This window comes from Mchenga conophoros, linkage group LG10 (genome assembly GCF_057382185.1).
Source record: "Mchenga conophoros isolate Kocher_MC1m ecotype Shallow Benthic linkage group LG10, M_conophoros_male_GT1.1, whole genome shotgun sequence".
Classification (NCBI taxonomy): Eukaryota; Metazoa; Chordata; class Actinopteri; order Cichliformes; family Cichlidae; genus Mchenga; species Mchenga conophoros.
The window spans coordinates 22,348,164-22,368,425 of NC_140535.1; the positions used below are offsets into that span (position 1 = coordinate 22,348,164).

A 20,262-nucleotide genomic window follows, 5' to 3' on the forward strand; every position below is an offset into this window, starting at 1 on the left:
CTTTTCCCCCTTGTCTTCCACGCACGCGCACAAGTGGCATAACCTCGGATGTACTTCGTTTTAGTGCCGTTGTTACTAACTGAGGGTAAATCAAAACGTTAGCGGGTTGCGCTGAAACGTTCATTTAGAAATAAAAAAAAGAATAATTATAACACATTCAAAGCACAAAGCTGGTTCTGTGGCGGGGATCTGACTAAGATAATCTGCACCGTTAACTTTCGCACCAGCCAGAGCTCACTGTGCCTGGACTATCGCTGTGAAAGGTAACGCTAGCCATGCTGGCTAACATCAACACACTTAATCTAAGTGTTAATCACGGACATAAAAATATAGCAGAGGTGAATGACCGAATTAACCTGATATTAACTCAGATACAGCCCCCTTTTGAAGACGGGCTGTAGGTTTTAGCTCACATTGAGTCCAGCTGTCGGTTGTTATCCTTGACATTGTGAAGGATTAAAGCAGCTGGCTGACATTTTCGGCAGTTACAGTATAGTAACAATGATGGTACTCATATGTGATTAGTTGGCTAGGGGCAGTTAGATGGGTGAGTAATATCCAGATTATGAACCTGTGCAAGACTCCAGAGCAGGATATTAAATCCAGGCTATTTCGGTGTGATAAAGTTGTCATACAGTGTCTCTCTATATGTCTGAACATGGTAATCTAATGTGTCACTTTCTTGTCGTAGATGAGTGGCAAATCAGATCCCAACAAAGAGTTTATGGAGCAGCTGCGGCTGCAAGAGCTCTATGATCAGAGAAATGAAGATGGCTCAGACCCATACACCTACACCGATCCAGAGGATGGGACTGTGTATGACTGGGATCATGAAAAGAAGGCCTGGTTTCCCAAAGTACAAGCTTTCTTTGACTCTCAGCTTTTCTTTCTTAAGCTTTTTTTAGTCTACATTGAATTGAAGCAGCTTTACCTTATAAATACAGTCAAAAACTTGCTGTTGCTCTTGGGATCATTTTCCTGTTGCATGACCCCATTCTGGCCATGCTTCAGCTGTTGGAGAGATGTTAGTACAGTACAGGGTATTGCACTGACCTGTGGAGTGTTGGTATTTGATACAGAAACTATATTGTTATAGTTTTCTTACTTGGCTATTGGAAGTGTGTAGTTTTCTTTTTTATATAGCATAAAAGCGCTGACTAGTAAAATTAAAGTGAAAAAACAAAGTTATCACTTATTTTATGATAACAGCTTTTATTAGATGTGTCAAAATTGGTCCGAGTTGATTTCTGTGTCAATATTAAGTAGGTTTGATTTGTTCCTCTAGATAACAGAGGACTTCATGGCAGCCTACCAGGCCAACTATGGCTTCATTGAGAAATCGGCTCCGGATGGAAAGAACGCTTCCCTGACCAGCACCAACCCAGCAGCACCCGGGCCTGACAGCAAACCACCACAAAAACCAACAGAAAAGGAGAAACCAGAAGATCCCGCCCCAAACTCGGCCTCAGAGCAGCATGAGACGCCAGGCAAAGAAACCAAACAGAAAGGGGAGAAGAGGAAAGCTGAGCAAGGTAAACTGCCATCCAATCTCACACACACACACACACACACACACACACACACACACACACACACACACACACACACACACACACAGAAATATAAATCTAATAAGAAATTGTGCTGCTGTTATTATGTTAATTTACTAACTGTTTTTATACAGTTATGTGCAATTTTTAAGTTGTAAGTGGAATGTCGCTCTTGATCAGTTTCCCTTTTTCTGCCCGTAGGATGGTTTGATATTGATGAAAATAAAAACACGAATGTCTACGTGTCAGGTTAGTATCACCTACATATCCTTCTTCTGAATGCCAAGAAGCTGGCGTCCCATAAAGTACCTGACTCTGTTTATCACGTGGCGCTCTCTTGCTCTAATCTTTCTCTCCTGGTCTCTTCTTCTCAGGCCTGCCTCCTGACATCAGCTCCGAGGAGTTTGCAGAGCTGATGTCAAAGTGTGGGATTGTAATGAGGGACCCCATCACCGAAGAGTACAAAGTCAAACTTTACAAAGACAAAGAAGGAAATCTGAAGGGAGATGGTCTTTGCTGCTATCTAAAGGTTAGTCTGTCCTGCTCGGTCAATGCCCCAGACACGCACCATAACTGTGCAAATGTTGTCACTTAATATTGGCAATATTGGCCATAGAGGGTGCCATACGTGGAGCAACAACGTTATTTGTAGTCCTCTTGTTGAGTGGATAGACAAATCTCCTGCTCTTGCTTTCTTTACTCTGGTCAAATGACTGTGTGTACTTGTTTGTGGTTCTCTGCAGAAGGAGTCTGTGGATCTGGCTATACGCCTGATTGATGAGTCAGAGGTCCGAGGTTATAAACTGCATGTGGAAGCCGCACGGTTTGAGCTGAAGGGGCAGTATGACGCCAGCAAAAAGAAGAAGAAAAGCAAAGATTATAAGAAGAAGCTACAGCAGCAGCAGAAGTAAATTCTGTTTTCTGTTCTTATCTGTTTATTTCTGTGTAGCAGGAATGAACTCCTCAGTAGAAGCACTACTGGCCGCTGTTTCTTTATTCTTTGTTTTGTTTTGTAGACAGTTGGATTGGAGGCCAGAGAAAAAAGGAGACGCGAGGAAGAGGCATGAAAAAGTTGTCATCATCAGGAATATGTTCCATCCCAGTGACTTTGAGGTGTGAGAGGAACACGTACACACACACACACACACACACACACACACACACACACACACACAGCATTGTGCATTAATCTCTTTGCTCTCTGTAGGAGGACCCACTGGTGCTGAATGAGTATCGTGAGGATCTGCGGAGTGAGTGTGAGAAGTTTGGGGAAGTTAAGAAGGTCATCCTCTTTGATGTGAGTTTGATTTCTGTATTTTGAAGGTCGTGGTAGGAAATTAGCTAAGAAAAAGTTGAGATGAAGTGGATGTGTGGCTGTATTTGTGCTGCAGAGACACCCGGACGGCGTGGCATCAGTTGCTTTTAAGGAGCCTGAGGAAGCTGATGCGTGTATTCTGTCGTTCAACGGGCGCTGGTTTGGAGGAAGGCAGCTATCTGCTCAGCTTTGGGATGGAACGACAGACTATCAGGTAAATAAAGACAACAGAAATATTGAGGTTTTGGGGGTCTTGGTGATTCACAGTCAAAAGCAGTAATACCTAGCCTGTCATATAATTAGCTCCCTGACAAGTTGGAGTAAGTTTCACAATTTCTAAGTGACGTTTTGGTTCCTGCATGAAATGAAATCTGCGAAAGTTTTAATTGTTCCAAGGGACAGATTTCAGAGTCTGCTTCGTTTTCTGTGCTTCTGTTTGCAGTTAAAGCTTTACTTGGTTGTTCTTTCACTTTCTGACAGCTGTAATTGTCTTTAGCATTCTGTTGTACAGTTCAACATGTGCTTTGTGCCTGAAAGTTAGTACATCTTTTTTTTTTACTGTAGTTCATGTACATTATTGTCACTTTTTTGGGTGCTAGCAGCACTTTATTGCATGAGGTGCTGATTAAATTTTAGGGAACATATTTATTTTATTTTAAATGTATTTTTTTAAAAGAATGTTTTGTAATTGTCCTGTTTCATGACCCAGTTTAAGGCCAAATTTAACTATCAGACAGATAGCCTGACATGTATCTCTAGAATAATTTGGTACACAGAGGAGTTCATGGTAGACTCAGTGATTGCACAGTGTCCCATTTGGTATTTATTTAAGTAAAACAGGTTATATTTGAATTATTTTGATACGTTAGACTGCCTTAGACTCTACACGTGGTAATATCTCTCGCCTTTCATGTTCTGTACATGCAGGTAGAAGAGACGACACGCGAGCGAGAGGAGCGGCTGAAGGGTTGGTCACAGTTTTTGGAGGGTGGAGAAGGAGAACAGCAGAAGGACTCCAAGCCTGCAGAGAGCAGCACAGCGACAGAACCTAGCGAGCCCTCCAGCACCACTGAGCCAGAGCAGCAACCCAAATCAGAACCGCAGTCCTCAGAGGAGCAACAGGAGGAGGAAGTGGACTCCACTGACAGCAGCCTAGCAGGAAGTGAGGATGAGGAAGCTTAGATACTCTCATCCTCCTTTTATGGCCCTGTGTCAACCAACTAGGATGTCCTGCTTAAAGTGAACTTTGGGAAAACTTCCTGTTGAGAAAGGGAGGAGGAATTTGGACAGTTTAAGCTGTTTTGTAATGTAGAAAATAAAACTAATTTTCTCTAACCTATTTTCATCATTGTGGTTCACCCTGTAATTAGACATGCACTCAACCAGCTTGCTACACCTTACAGCGCTCCCATAATTCAGTGCAGTTTGCTGACACTATGCATTATGGTGACAGAGCTAAATATTAATGACAAAACACAAGAGAGACTGAAACTTTGTTGGATATGAACGTGTTTGGCTTCATTATGTTTTTCATTTTATTTCACATTTGCTTTGTTTCGTTCTTTAATCACTGACAATTTTCCGAGCAGTATTGGAACATAAAATAATCACATGATGGAAATGTGAGATTGCAAAGGGAGAAGCCATCAGCGTTTGCACACACTGCAAAAATCATTGAGCAAAAGTTGTAAAGAAAAAACATAAAAATGGCATAAAAATTGAAAAACGGGACTCCTTGTACATTTATTTTACTCAGCCACTTGGTACAAATTGTAAGGTGTATTTATATTCAGCATATTGCCAAATCTTCACTACAGCTGGCTACTAAAGACATATTTACACTATAAACAACAAAAAGATGATTGCTGGTTCTAAAAAATACTTTTATTAAAGTGATTTTCAAAGACTGAACATTACTCGGCACATCAACGACCTTAATATGAGAGGAATCTTAAAACAAGAACCAGTTAGTGAAGACAACGATGGTGGGACATCTGCTCACCTGCCTCTGTTTAAGAGTCTGATCTGTACTGCTGTGTCTATTTAGTTTGAGACATCTTTATGAAGACAGGGAGGAGAGTCACAGTTAAAACCAGATAAAGGTAGATGCACTGACAAGTGTTACAGGAGACACTCATGTCACAAAGATAGCAGCGATAGATGGGAAGGTTTACAAGATGGTAATGAAGACCTGCTGTGATCTATGGTTTGGTAACGGTGGCACTAATTAAAAGTGACCGGGATGGACATTATTATATCATCGGTGCATTTCAAGTTGAGTGTTTTGGAGGCAAGGCTGAGGTGGTTTGGACATGTGCAGAGGAGGCATGAGGAAGGATCGTTGATGTATTGGACAAAGGGTGTTGAAGATGGAGCTGCCAGGGAGGAGGAAAAGAGGGAGAGCTCAGAGGAGGTTCATGGATGTAGGAGGACATGGAGAAGGTTAGTGTGACAGAGGAGGATGCTAGGGATAGAGTGGGATGGAGGCCACTGTGGCAACTTCTCAAGGGACAGAAGACAGAGATCAAACCGGAGACATGCTACATGGAAAAATGGCTCTGGAGGATTCCCCGACGTGAGAAGCAAAGGAAGAGCTGCAGAAACATTACGAAAATACAGAAGAAATGTGGCTCACCAAGTAGAAAGAGTGGATAAAAAAGGAGTCCAAGCTGGAGGATGAAACCAAACTCCTGTTACAAAATGCTAAACTATGTCACGTCAGCTGATTTCAGAAGCTGGCCTTAAAAAGTGACAGAGAAAAAGGGCAAAATGAAAAAGGAGAGAGGTTCTTCTGCTCTTTTGCTTTCTCCTCAGCCCCATCAATCATTTTAATGCTCCAATTTTTTCTTTTTCGCCACTCTGCCACTTTCCACATGCCCCACTTCCTGTCCATCCTTCCTCCTCTCGTACGCCACCAACCTATGCTCCAGTCCTCTCCTCAGCCTTCTTACCCCTTCACCTCGTCTCCCATCATTTAGTAAACTGTTAATATTACAAGTCAATATGTAAAAGGCATTAATCAGTTAGGACCAGAAGGGTTCACCTTGTACAGGCTATCACAGGGCGTGTGTCTAGTCTATTTATTTACTGCAGCTACTTTCCCTGCAGTAAAAAAATTAAATAAAAAGATACTCCCTCCAGTGATGAAAGTCTAGTACAGCATCAGTCTAATAATACAAGGCTTGTGGTAGTTTCCGTCTTCAATCACAGGCTACATAACAAACATGTATTTGACGTAGATCATCTCTGACAAACTGTGGCCGCTTTAAATCTTTAAGACTGCAAACTATATTTGTTTAAAGGCACCATCAGCAGTTTGGGAACACACAGGATTATTTTGAGGGAATCATGTGTTTGCTAAGTATTTGCATTGCAGTTACATGTTGTGCACAATATGTTAAACCAAATGTTTCCATTTCCCCCTGTTTTTTAAATTCTTTTTCAGCCCCGAATCACTGTGAAGGTTTTACATATGCCTCGTGTGAAAACCAAACTTTATGCATGGATTTATTAACAGCAACGAGGACAGCATCATACAAATATATTCGTTGTTCTCATCATTTGATCATGGTTAGTGTAGAACGTCTGCGTGCTACTTTGCCTCACCACTAGATGGCACTGTAACCCTGTGGTCGCCTCTGTTAGCGGACTAACCTCATTTATCGTTGCTCTCTCTCAGTTATGTCACGGTGAAACAAAACAGCGCTGCTTCTTTAAAGAAGAGATTTAAAGTTTTGTAAACAAAAACTATTTCCACTGTTTCAAATCTGACATGTAAAATTTTATGTCAGGACTGTAAATCCACTGTGAGACTTACTAAATATGGCTCTCAGACAGTGGTAGTAAATACTGTACACGAGTAAAGCTTTGAGGTAGTTTGTTGTAATTATGCACTCACATACAGCTACTTCATTAGGTACAACTGTTCACTTACTCATAAATATCTAACAAGCCAATTACACTGCAATGCATTTAGGCATGTAGACTACTGAAGTTCAAATGGGAAAGAAAGGTGATTTACGTGACTTTGAACATAGCATGCCTGATCTGAGTATTTCAGAATCGGTTAATCTACTGGGATTTTCCTGCACAACCCTGTCTAGGGTTTACAGAGAATGGTATGAAAAAGAGAAAATGTGTATTGTTGATTCAACAGTAGGCATCAGCAACTCAAACAACCACTCGTTACAACTAAGGCATGAAGAAGACCATCTCACCTCCTTAGACCTTGGAGCACATAGGCTGTAGTTCCACTCCTGTCAGCTAAGAACAGGAAACTGAGGCCACAGTTCACACAGTTTCACCAAAACAGGACAAAAGAAGATTGGAAAAATCAAAGCTGATGAGTCACAATTTGGCATAAAAACATGAAAGCATGCATATATCCTGCCTTTTATCAGCGTCTCAAGCTGGTGCTAGTGTAACAGTGCACTTGGTACACTTCACACCCCTTTGTAACAACTGAACATTGTTTAAACACTGAAGCTTACTTGAATATTGGTGCTGACCATCCCCATCGTACTTCACAGTGGGCCCATCGTCAGATGGCTGATTCTAGCAGGATAACTTGTGATGTCACAAAGCTAAAATGATCTCAAACTGGTTTCTTGAACAGGACAATGAGTTCTCTGTACTCAAAGGGCCTCCACAGTCACCAGATCTTAATCCAATGGAGCACCTCTGGGGTGTGATGGGATGGAAAATTTGGCTCATGGATATGTAGCTGACTAATCTGCCATAACTGTGTGGTGCTATCATTTCAATATGAACCAAAATCTCTGAGGAATATTTCCAGCACCTTGTTGAATCTGTGCTATGAAGAATTAAGGCAACTCTGAAGGGAAAAGGGTTATCCGACATGGTACCAGTAAGTGTCTGGTGAGTGTATCTTCAATTATATTCACTACATTTATTTGTTAACTTTACGTACAAGTTATAAAGTTTATGCATTACTGGGAACTATAGATTAATTAGACAGCACTAGAAAGGTACCTAATAATTACCATTACTTGTTGTTGGTATTGAATAATGAGCGCTTGTGGTTCTTTTGGTGCCTTATTAATTCCTCTATCACTTCTTCATCCTTGTGCATTTGTTTGCATGTGCAGTTGATCTATTTGTGAGAAAATGTGCTGCCTCAGTCTGAGCCAGGTCTCCCTTGTAAATGAGATGCCTGACTCCAGAGGGACTAACCTGGATAAATGAAGTCCTAGAACAGGCCACAAAGCTTGTAATGTACCAGCGAGTGCAGAAAGTTCACCAGGCCAAAAACACAATACTTGATTTTGAACACTGTGTTCTCTTTGTCTCAATAAAGCATGACTGAAACATGTTTTTGTTTTGTTTTTAAAAGTAATAAAACGATGAATGAACAAAGAGGTGCAGACAGGAGATGGCTGTGGATCGCAGCAGAGACAGAGGAGGAAATGGACAAGAGCATGTGAGGGCAGGGCCCGTGTTTGCGAGTGTGTGTGTGTGTTTTCTGTTCCCTCGAGTCCACCCTGGAGATCGCTTGGGAAAAAGACCTCTAGGTCTGACTGAGGTCTGACTTGCAGCCAAGAAAAGCAAGACTAAAATAGAGAGAGAGAGAGAGAGAGAGAGTTTAAACCTGAGAATCAAAGAGAGAGCTGGAGGATGGCGAGGGCGTGAGAGGAAGGAGGAGCAAGAGAGATGGAGAAAGAGTGTGAACAAAGAGCTTTGTATCTGAGGAGTAATGTATGGAAAATAAAAACATTCACATGGTGTCACACACACGCACACACACACACACACTGTTGATTGGAACCATATGCTGACAGAGAGAATAATGGGAAACTGTGAATTGTTTGATTTGTTTTTCCTCTTTGTTGCATTGGGACGGGGAGAGGGCAAGATGGAGGAGTTGGAAGGCACCCATGACCGTAGATGATGATCAGCCATGGGAAATTCTGTCCACTGCATTGCATAGACAGGTCCGGTCCATTAACAGCGCGAACAGGAGGGCACTTCCATTGAGTAAAGGAGGAATTTTAGCAGCCGAGTGCCCAAGAAGACATGCAGTCAATTTAAAATCATGATTACAGGGAAATCTTATACCGAGGCTGAGTCATTTAGAAGTCATTTAGGCTGGCATCAACGACAGAAATACAGAATACTTGTTTTTACTGAAGGAAAGCAGTACATGTGACTACACGCAGCCACATTTCGATGGTGAATTAAGCTCTGCAGAGAGCCTGGGAAGTAAGGAAATTAATGCTCTAATATTTTTTTCCTATTTCACCTCAGCTCTTCTTTCCTTTCTCTTTTTTGGGGGTTTTGGTCGAGAAAGTGTGATTGATGAGGCAGGTCGAGCTGAAGACAAGCACCTGTTCATGACAGCAAACATGGATCAGAAGCCTGTGTGTGTTTTAGAAAAATAGAAAGGAAGTTCTGGCCAGTTAAACTTGTTCCTAATCACAGAAAAATGCAAAGAGGGGAAAAATAGAGGAAGAGGGGGGAAGTAAATGAGTGGGAGACAGAGAGAAAAGTGGGAGTGATTGAAAAGCCACACTGATTTGCTGCAGATGCTCCAGTTTACTGGGAAACTGACACAGGGTTGATCTTTTATAGAAGCGGGTGTGTTTATTATTGGTGCGTGGGTTTGTAAAAAAGACATTGTCCCCCAAATCTAAACCAAAGTTGGACCAGCGGAAAGACTAACAGCAGCTTAGCATTCACAGAGCGGAGGCTGCGGACTTTGAGCAAGGCAAAGAAGGTAAAGACGGCGAGAACTGAAGACGCATCAGTTTGAAAACTTTTGCAAATGCTTTTTTTCTTCTCATCGTAGTGCTGAAAAACATGAAAGCCCTTGATTACATATTGATTTGAACTCAAAACACTATGAACAGACCAGCTTTTCATTATTTGCAAGTCCTTTCTTCTGACTATCCATCCATCCATCCATTTTCACCCGCTTTGTCCGGGGCCGGGTCGCGGGGGCAGCAGCCTAAGCAAAGAGGCCCAGACCTCCCTCTCCCCAGCCACCTCCTCCAGCTTATCCGGGGGAATACCAAGGCGTTCCCAGGCCAGCCGAGAGATATAATCTCTCCAGCGTGTCCTGGGTCTGCCTAATGTAAGTCTAATATTCGCTCTGTTTTTGGTCTCCACCAGCCTATTTAGCCTGATCATAATCACTAACAAACCTCCAACTTCATGTTATGTTGCTGAATATGAAGTACGCATCAAAAGCTGCCAGTCACAGCTGAAAAAGGAGAACCAAATGATAAAGTTTTGAAGTGCAAACAGTTAGACCGTGTAGCTGTAAAGTTAGAACTGCCTGTGTTTGCTTACAAATAATATTAATATGAAAATACAATCAGAGTCGCTTAAAGGTTCATAAACAGGTTATAGAGGACTTCTGATGTTATTGGATGTGATAAATGGTGGTCTTCAGTGATTAGATGTCTCTTTCCAGGCCTTTTTTTTGCTAAATGAATGAGATCGTGGTGTACGCAGAACTGAATAAAAATACGTTAATGAACAGGAGGTACAGGGGTTTGGACTCAGCATGCAGTAAAGAAGGAATTTCGTGTTTATAAATGTGCGTGGTGTGAACTATTTGACAACAGCCATGTGAACGTTCAGTCATGACTAAGTCTCTCTTGCCATATTCTGTTTTCTCCCATGGGAAATGTGGTGCTGCATCCTGTGTGTCTGATGATGCATCCACTTTTTACATGGAAACTATGACTGTAACACACGCAGACTTGTTTTTGTCACTTTGAAGGACACTGCATTACATCAGTCCTTTAGCCAGCAACAAAGACTTAACCCCGATGTTTCACGGTTTACCGTGAAACATCGGGGCAGGTCTTTCGTGTCCAGTTGGGGAGGAGAAGCACAAACTCTCACTTGGGCGGGTTACAGAGTATATAACTGTTATACAGTTATATAAAGCAAAAATAGTCATAGTTTATAATCTTCTCCTGGGTCTATCCATTTGTTTGCCTTCCCCGTGGTCTTAAAACAAGGCCAGCAGCATTTATTTATAAAATGCCTATGCAACAACTTTAATGGGCTGTATTTTTAATTAATATTCCTCATCGAGTCAGCATTAAATACAACCAGAGATCTAATCCAAGTGCTAGTAATCATTTTGGCATTGAATATTCAGACACTACAACAGCGTCTCTGTTTCTCCTGTGAGCTGGAATCATAACTCTGACCTTTATTATGTCTCCTCTGCTTTAACACTGTGCCTCGGGCCCTTGGTTGTTATTTTAAATCTTTGCTAATTGTTGGACTTTGGCTTGGTTCCTTTCCATCACCTTATGAAATCCAGTTCATGTAATGAATGTGTATTGTGTTCTCTCCCTTTCTTTCTGTGTGTGCGCACACGTGGTGAGTTTTACTGGCTGGCGATATCAATGTATTCGGGGCATGCTTGTGTAAATAGAGTGAGGTCACAAGTGGGGATCATTTCCACTTTCCCTTACATGAATAATATTATTGTAAACTATCTGTGACCTGACCTTTCTGCTATAACTTTCCTGCTGAATAAAAACACATGTGGCCGATCTGGGGAAGGTTGGCCGCCATTCGAACACTGTGTTGCTGATTGATGACATCACAGCTTCCCAGCGTGAAAGTGGCAGATTAGGGTAACTCTGGACGCTCGTAAAGCGGGAGTTTTGTGCTGTATTTTAGCTTCTAGTCATGAAAACAATAGGTGGTTTTTCTCAACAGATAATTGCATGTTTGAGGCATTTATGTATTTATATTCCACTGGTGATTGTCTCTGCCAAGTTGCTCTTTAATTTTGGACACTTTCTAGTGCTTAACGTATGTTGGGTTTGTCAGTGGATGAGCATGTGGATGTGTGTATGAGGGAAAAAAGTATGTCCTGTCTTGAAAACACACAGAGTGTGTAGGGAAATGGGGGATGAGGATGTATTTATGTGAAGTGACGGTGGTGGCTGGGGGCATGATTTCAAGGTCGGACAGGAAATGCCTGTGCAGATGGAACAGTAATGCAGACACACTGAGAATGGTATACAGGAAACAGCCTACTCTGCAGCTGTGTGTGTGTGTGCGCTCGACATTACCAGCAGCAGCTTGCTATTATAGAAAGAAGAAGCAATATATATGTATGTAGTAAGAGTGCAGAGATCTGTGGCATTACACGATGTCACAACTGGAAATGTGAGGCACTCTCTATCGTGCTCTCTTTTCATCCTAAACCGTAGAACAGTTTGACATTTTTTGAGTTTAACTGAACTTCTTGATATTTATCTTATAGTAAGGTCCATATGTTTTTTGGACACACATTTGGGTTTTATTTTGGTAAATTTGCTTCTATACACAACTGCAGTGGATTGGAAATCAATTAAATGAGCTTAGGTTCAGACTTCAGTTTTAATTTGAGGGGTTAGCAGGAATTTTTTCATTAACTGTTAAGGAATCACAAGAATGTTTATACACAGTCCCCCTTTTTCAGGAACTTAAAATGAATCGGACCATTGACTGACAAGCAGTTTCACAGGCGGGTGAGGCCTGTTCTCTCGTTATTTCGTGATAAATTAAACAGATTAAAGATCTAGAGTTGATTCAAAGTATTTAACGTCTGTTTAGTGTCTTTTCACTGGAACTCTCAATATGACGTACAAGGAAATGTTGATGCAAGTAAAGGAGGCCATCGTTAGTCTGAAAAACCAAAATAAAACTGTCAGAGAGACAGCAACAACTGCAGGAGCAGCTAATCCAACAATCTCGTACATCCTTAGAAACAAATAATGAAGTGACCAGCTCAGCAACATTGAAACCCCCCTGAAAACACTGAAGGAGATCACTGAAGGGGATGATACAGAATTATTTCAGGGGTTCAGAAAAACAACTTCACAACATCGAATACAGTCAAGAAACACAGATAGTTTGCAACAAAGTGCAAACCACTGGTTACACTGAAGAGGAGCAAGGCCAGATTAGACACAGTTCAGGAAAAATTATTCTATCAGACTCATGTGAGGAGAAAAGTATTTAGCTCGTGATCATCATACATTACAATATCATCTGTCAAACGTGGTGGATACAGTGTTATGGCATGGGTATGTATGGCTGCCGGTCACTAGTGTTTATTGAAGATGTGACTGCTGGCAAAGGTGGCAGGATGAATTGTGAGGTGTACATGACCATACTGTCTGCTCAGATTCAGTCAAATGCTGGAAAACTGATCAGAGTTTCACATTACAAACCTAAGAGTTCAGTATATTCTTCAGTGGCGAAGTTAGTCACCTGATCTCAACACTTGAAATAGCGACGGTGAGTTTAACAGACTGACAGTGGCAGAGTGTCCACACTGCAGATTATATATATAACTTTACAAATTTAACATGTCAGCTATAATAAAATCTATCTCCTTATAAAGGGGCTGTGAACGGGGAAATTTGTACCGCACTGTAGACATGTTTATTTCTGATGTAACAGTGGCTATTTTAATATGGGAGACTTTCCTTTAGAACTGGCCATTGGAGGACATTCGAGGATGCTTTTTCTCCTACTGTTCTGTAGTTCTCACTGTGTACATCTAACATGTTTAGTTTTCTGTCTAATGCTTGAATTAAGCTTTCAAGAAATGTAACTACAGGACACAGCCTGCAACTATTGTGATTGGCCTGTTCAGTACTCTCGATTCCTCCTGTGTGTTTGCGACTACTTTTTCGCCACAGATTTTATATTTATCAGTGAGAGAATAACAATCGTCATCTCATATAAGGAATAATAATCATAGCATCAATATAAGGACTCACAAATGTCAGCAAACTCCTGGAGGGAGATGACTGAAACTGTCGCACCGGATGTGAGGCATTGTGCAAAGGACAAATATGTTTGTCCCCCCCACAAACTGACCACAACAAAGAGTGGGGACCTAGGAGGGACCCCCCCCCCAGCCTTTTATTTATTTTTTCTGCTGACTGGCCACATATAAAACACTGGGACATGACCGCATGGTAATTAACACATAATGCACCACACACAAGCATAAGGAGGCGATGGTTACGTTGTAAGCGCTACGAAGACTTCCCTCAGAAGTCCAAATCAGACCTTAGTCTGCAAACAGTGTGGACTCAGCATCAGTTCAGCAAGTAATGTCTGGTGTGATTAAACATCCTGTCTTTTCCACCATCTTCTAATAACTATCACAGTGTAGATGCAAATTTGGGCACATGTTAAGCCAGTTGTTTTCGTCTTCCTTTTTCTATCTATGTAATGGACTGAAATACGGGTCACTCATGCAGGAAACCATACATCTCCCCCTGGGGCAAAGGGGACTTCCCCTGTTAAGTTAGAGAAGCATAGTGTAGTGGCTGAACACTCGAGTGGGGTTCACAGTTGACAGATTTTCATGTATTTATACAGTGAGTGTTTGCCAACTTTAAGACTGGGGCCATGGGACATTTAAACAAAGGTGCTTTCCATTATAACACCCATGACTCAAAGGGAAAATATGCTAAGTTTTCTGCACTAAAAGGACAGTGTAAAATGTGGATTTTAGCACTAATATCAGCTGGTAACGTGCAAATTAAACACGTGATATATTTGATTAAATTAGAGTATTTCAGGAGGTACTTTCTAGTTTAAGGAGTAATTAAAAGGGCATGCACGCAGACACACAAACATTCCCTCACTAGGTCACTGCTTTGATTGACAGACAGACAGGTAAACCACAGGGCATTCCAAGGCTGCTCAGGTGTGTGCCTGAGTGTGTGTGTGTGTGTGTGTACATGCTGCAGGCTCATCACTATTCATCAGGCTGCGCTGTATTTGCGTCTCATCTACATACTGGTCCAACAGGGAACAGATTAGCATTAGAGAGAGAGGAAGATGGAGGAAAGTAGAATCACTTTAATTTTTAACAAGATGATATGAAGGAGACACAAAGACCCAAGTACTGCTGCTGCTGCTGCTGACAAAGCCAGGAGAGAGAGAGAGAGAGAGAGAGGGCCGGGTGATGCTTGTGAGAGTGTGGGAGATGGGGGGAGGTGGGGTGTGAGACGGCTGAGGTAAGGAGCACCACTGGCACCGATCACGAGAGAATGAGGGCTGTGGAAGTGGAAATAAACAGCGGATCTGTGTCTTCCAAATGAAAATAACTTTAAAGACAATCCCGTGTTAATGTTGCACATTGATCTCTCCGTCAGTGTGCCTCATTCGTTCGCCACTTGCGTTTGTAGGAACTAGGCAGAACTCACATATTAAACGTTCATAAATAAATAAGTGGGATAAACAATGTAGCACAGTCGCAATGGAGTCAATATCTCATTAGTGGACTGCACACAGGCAAACATGCATAAATAATTCCCGAAACATGTTATTTACCATAAAATTTGAGAGCCTCGTCGGCTGCACTGTTTTTGTGTGACCTTCTTTTTTTATACGTGTTTCATTAGATTCTTGTCAAAAGAAGCCAGAAGTAGTGACAGTAGAAGGTGCTGCACCTGTGTGCATATATTTTTCTCCTTTTACAAAATTGCAACTACACACTGAAATTTATATATATATATGTATATATATATATATATATATATATATATATATATATATACATATATATATATATATATATATATATATACATATATATATATATATATATATATATATATATATATATATATATATATATATATATATATATATATATATATATATATATATATATATATATATATATATATAATATATATATATAGCACTAGGTGCGGTGACTCCCAAGCTAGGCGAGTGGCTCCAGCAGATCCCGGGAATAACATCGGAGATCTCTGTCCAGAAGAGCGCAGTCCTGGGAACAGCTAAGATACTGCGCAGGACCCTCAAGCTCCCAGGCCTCTGGTAGAGGACCCGAGCTTGAAGGATAAACCGCTCGCAGGGGCGTGCTGGGTGTTATATATATATATATATATATATATGTATATATATATATATATATATATATATATATATAGCTATAGCTATAAAATATGTAGCATAAAAATGTAGCAAGTGCACACTAGATGTGAACAAACATATGCATCATGAATGCAGTCATAAGGTTGCCATTCGGTGTTTTATTGAACTGTCATGTTCATAAAGCCTCATCCACAAAAGTGAAATGATTTGCTCATTCACATTGCTTTGTTTCTGATAGTTAGGTAATGCATTTCCTGCCCAGTCATATGCCAGTCAATGGTACTCTGCACACTGAATGAGAAGCATGTTTATTGTTCTCCTTGAAGTTGGGAAGAATTTAACCGTCGACCTCACTGTTTCACTTGCCACTGGTTATTCTGTCCATCATCACTTGACTTTGCTGCATCCCATTCACTTTCCATGGTCTCTGGTCTCCATGACACTGCTCATCACTACCCGTGGCTGACGGGCCTTTAGAGTCAGCATAATTTACTTGATTGAATTCAAATGATTTATTGTTCTTGGGATGACAGTAAAAATTGAGAAAACGCAAAAAATATTTTACTCAAGTAAATATGAAGAGTCCAGTTCAAAAAGTGCATGTATGTATTCACAGTATTTTCATCAGTGATGAAAATAGAGCTCAGATTCTTGTATGCATTGCGCATAGATGAGAAATTTCAGTCGAGAGTATAAAAATAAATGAAATCCCAGTTTGCTCCTGTCACTTCTGAACGTGCAGTAATAAAAACTCTAACTTCTGACCTGTCAAACTGTTGTAGTCTTGGACAAAGTAAGCCTCTTGGGTTTGTGTGATGTTAGAAGCATGCTCATATTTCCATCATGAGTGCATGAGGCCCTGGTGTGTTCACATCACTGCCCTGGAAATTATTAGTATCCTCCTCTCCCCTTCTCATCTCTCTTTGACTCGCACTCCCTCCATCTTTGCCACGCCATCGCTACAGCCCCTATGATAGACCTTGATCTCCTTTCTCCCTCCCTGCTACCTTTGTGCCACATTCAAACCTTTTATCAATATACAGCACGTCTCGTCTTCCTCTCTTTCTCTCTTTTCATGTAGTTTAATTCCCCTATCTATTTGTGTTTCTTTCATCCCTTTTTGCTCTCAGCTCAGTTCCACACTCTTACCATAACAAAGTGAATAGTTTCTCCAGTTAAACCCAAAATTACCATGCAGGCTTGTTGACCGACAAACTGTCAGAAAGAACATTATTTCAAGAACATACCCGTAAAAACAATTAAAAGTGTCGGAGTAAGGTGTGGGAAGTGACATTGCAGCTCTTCCCTTGTTACTTGTGTCTAAAGGAACATGACAACAGGCTCTCCAGTGATTTCTAGCCCTGTTTTGTTACTATTATATATTATGAAGAAACAAAGTATGTGTAGTAGTACTTATGTAGTTGATGTTTCTTTAAAGTTCTGTGTAACCTGTTATATTGTTTTTACTGTGTAGCCAATACAACACATTCATGTACTGCTGCGACAAAACAGCAGTTCTCTTATCCTCAAAGAAATATTAGTTTTATCAATATCTGTGAATACATGTGAGCAAGATTTTAAGGAAACTAGAAGATGAGTAACATCCTTGTTACGTCCTGTGTCATTCTGGCAAAAATGTCTAAGCATCTTGTTTGCTTATGTCAAAGGAACTTTTCATTTTGGTGGCAGCGACTTGTTCACTGACAAAAATGTAATGGATTTGAACTGCATACAGACTTTTTGGATGTTATATATAAAGTGTTGATTCAACAACTGCATTAGCTCAAAACGAATCTTCAGAATCTTCAAAAACATTGTGACCCAAGCCACTGAGGAAAAAGCAAGTAACTAAAATGTATTTATTTAACAAGAAGCTGAGATATATAGCCTGGAGCTTTTCCATTTAGTGCTCTGGATGTACATGTGAGAATGCTTATAACAAATTCTAATGTGAGCTCACTTACTAGAGCGTGTTAGGAGTCAGCATTTTGTTTGTTTGTTTTGTTTTCCTTTCAGTTTTGTCCATTTAAACTGGATCATATTTGTAAGAGACTACAGACCTGCTGAACCTAAAGCCAGACCTTGCTGGATCACCCTCCTGAAACTATAGCCGTGTCCAGACCAGGTGTTCACCAGTAACTACATTTCCCTCCTTTTCTACTGACATGCTTAAAGTATGATCTAACTTCTATATAACTATATACAGCTATGACCGCTTACATGAATTCATTGCATACATGTGGCCTGATGGGTATCTTTAGCTCCACCACTTAAGGAAGCTGTGCAGTAAAGTGCAAATATGATGCATATTCACATCATTCACAGGGATTTGCATGGCCTAATCCCTGTGAATGATGTGAATTTTCATGCAGAAAATTTACAAAACATTTTTATGCTCTATCCTAATTTCTCGCCACATTTATCACTACTTCAACTGCAGCTAACAAAACACAGATTAGAAATAATCAGTCTATTTGTAGCTTTTCTATCATTAAGAATATTAAACCAGGAAAAATAATTTCACTTTGATCTTTGAGTGTTTTCCACATCTCCGTCATCACTTTTGCAGTTTTCCAGCTCTAATGTGCAGCTGTCATGTTAGAAATAGACATCGCCACAGAGAGCGCACTGAGTGGGAATTAATTACATAATTTATGGATTAATCATTTTCTGCAGCATTGCTCTTTTATTTGCAGCTGTTCATGTCTTATTCTTCATAGACAGGTTTCCCCTTCCTCTGAGAGTCAGATGACTTGCCCAATGCCCCCTTTTATGGTTAGTGCACAGATGCTGCAGCAGAAAGCCTGAGGTAAGAGAGACAGTTGAGAATAACTGACCAGGGTTTTTGATTTGTTGAGTCAGCTAAACTGTGCTTCAGCAGTGGTATTGCGCCAGCTGTCCATCCGCAGCCCGTCGTCAGCTTCGGCGTGCTCGTCTACCTGCAGAGTGCTGTCTACCTGCAGTGCTGTCAGATGGGGACAGTGTCAAAGATAGGTAGTGCAGTCTGTCTTCGGGCTACTCTCGCTTTTGCAGTGGAGAAGATTAAAGTTTTAACTTACAAGCTGAAGTAGAGTGTTACAGTGAAAAGTATCCACTGCAGCCGATTTCTGTGCTTTCCATTTTGCCTTTTTTTAAGCTTGTCACATACCCGGTGAATTCCAGTGTCACTCTATTTCCTGTTGTCAACCAGTCAGCAACATCCACTTCGAACAACATGTTGGGATTTTGGAGGACTGCATGGGACCATGTTTACATTGGTTGAAAATATGACTCCATGGACTTTCCGTCTATATAAATGGAAACAATTTTGGTACAATAAATTAAACACGATGCAAAGAAAGTCTGGCTATACTGAACTCGATTTGTAGTACCGGTACATCACCAAACAGAGTTATAAGAAAACAGTATTGCCAAAAGTATTTACTCGCCTGTCTTCACATATAAACGAACTTGAGTGACATCCCATTCTTAATCCATAGGGTTTTTTTTTTAATGTCGGCTCGACCTTTGCAGCCATAACCTCAGCTTCAACTCTTCTCGAAGGCTTTCCATAAGGTTTAGGAGTGTTTAAGGGCGTTTCTGAGCATTTTTCCACAAGTGCATTTGTGAAATCACACACTGACGCTGGACCAGAAGGCCTGGCTCACAGTCTCCACTTTAATTCATCCTAATTATGTTCTATTTAGTTGATGTCAGGACTCTGTGCAGGCCAGTCAAGTTCTTCCACACCAGACTTGCTCAGTGCACAGTCATGTTGAAACAGGAAGGGGTAACCCTCGTCCCCAAACTGTTCTCAAAAAGTTAGGTGCATGAAATGTTTCAAAATGTCGTGATATGCTGAAGCATTAAGAGTTCCTTTCACTGGTTCTAAGGGGCTCAGCCCAACTGAAAAACAACCCCAGACCTTAATCCCTCCTTCACCAAATTTTACAATTGGTACAATGCAGTCAGACAAGTACGGTTGTCCTGGCAACCGCCAAACCCAGACTTGTCCATGAGATTGCCAGACAGAGAAGTGTGATTCATCACTCCAAAGAGGACGTCTCCACTGCTCTAGAGTCCAGTAGTGGCATGTTTACAGCACTGCATCCAGTTCTTTGCATTGTGCTTGATTATGTGAGGTGTGGATGAAGCTGCTCAGCTGTGGAAACCCATTCCATGAAACTCTGTGCACTGTTCTTGAGATAATCTGAAGGCCACATAAAGTTTGGAGGTTTGTAGGGATTGAAATTTCCACCTCAGCCCTGCTTTGGGATTTCATGTGGCTTACCACTTCTTAGCTGAGTTGCTGTTGTTCCCAATTGCTTCCACTCTGTTATAATCCCACTAACAGTTGACTGTGGAATATTTAGTTCTCTTAAACTCAGTGGAGTGAGTCACATGCTGTCCCTGTCTAAACACACAGCAGTTAATATGTAAAACACCTCTGCAATCACCAGCAGACAAACCTTACCATAAAGGAGTGTCTTGGAATTGTGAAAGTCAGTCCTCCTG

At 41.0% G+C, this 20,262-nt stretch overlaps 1 protein-coding gene across 1 annotated transcript; it reads left to right on the forward strand.

Moving 5' to 3' along the window:
* Positions 1-29: 29 nt before the first annotated feature.
* Positions 30-4,200, forward strand: htatsf1 (HIV-1 Tat specific factor 1). Its single transcript, XM_085289389.1, has 10 exons — positions 30-263; positions 692-856; positions 1,286-1,532; positions 1,752-1,799; positions 1,925-2,079; positions 2,294-2,457; positions 2,567-2,663; positions 2,758-2,847; positions 2,942-3,079; positions 3,793-4,200. The coding sequence occupies exons 2-10, from the start codon at positions 692-694 to the stop codon at positions 4,045-4,047; spliced, it is 1,359 nt and encodes a 452-aa protein (XP_085145515.1). The 5' UTR covers positions 30-263; the 3' UTR covers positions 4,048-4,200.
* Positions 4,201-20,262: the final 16,062 nt, after the last annotated feature.

Excerpts from the sequence above, each read along its gene's own strand:
- htatsf1 (XM_085289389.1), top strand. The coding sequence starts at position 692 with ATGAGTGGCAAATCAGATCCCAACAAAGAGTTTATGGAGCAGCTGCGG. Across the intron at positions 857-1,285 it reads AGAAGGCCTGGTTTCCCAAA|ATAACAGAGGACTTCATGGC; the intron begins GTACAAGCTTTC and ends TTGTTCCTCTAG. Across the intron at positions 2,848-2,941 it reads AGAAGGTCATCCTCTTTGAT|AGACACCCGGACGGCGTGGC; the intron begins GTGAGTTTGATT and ends TTTGTGCTGCAG.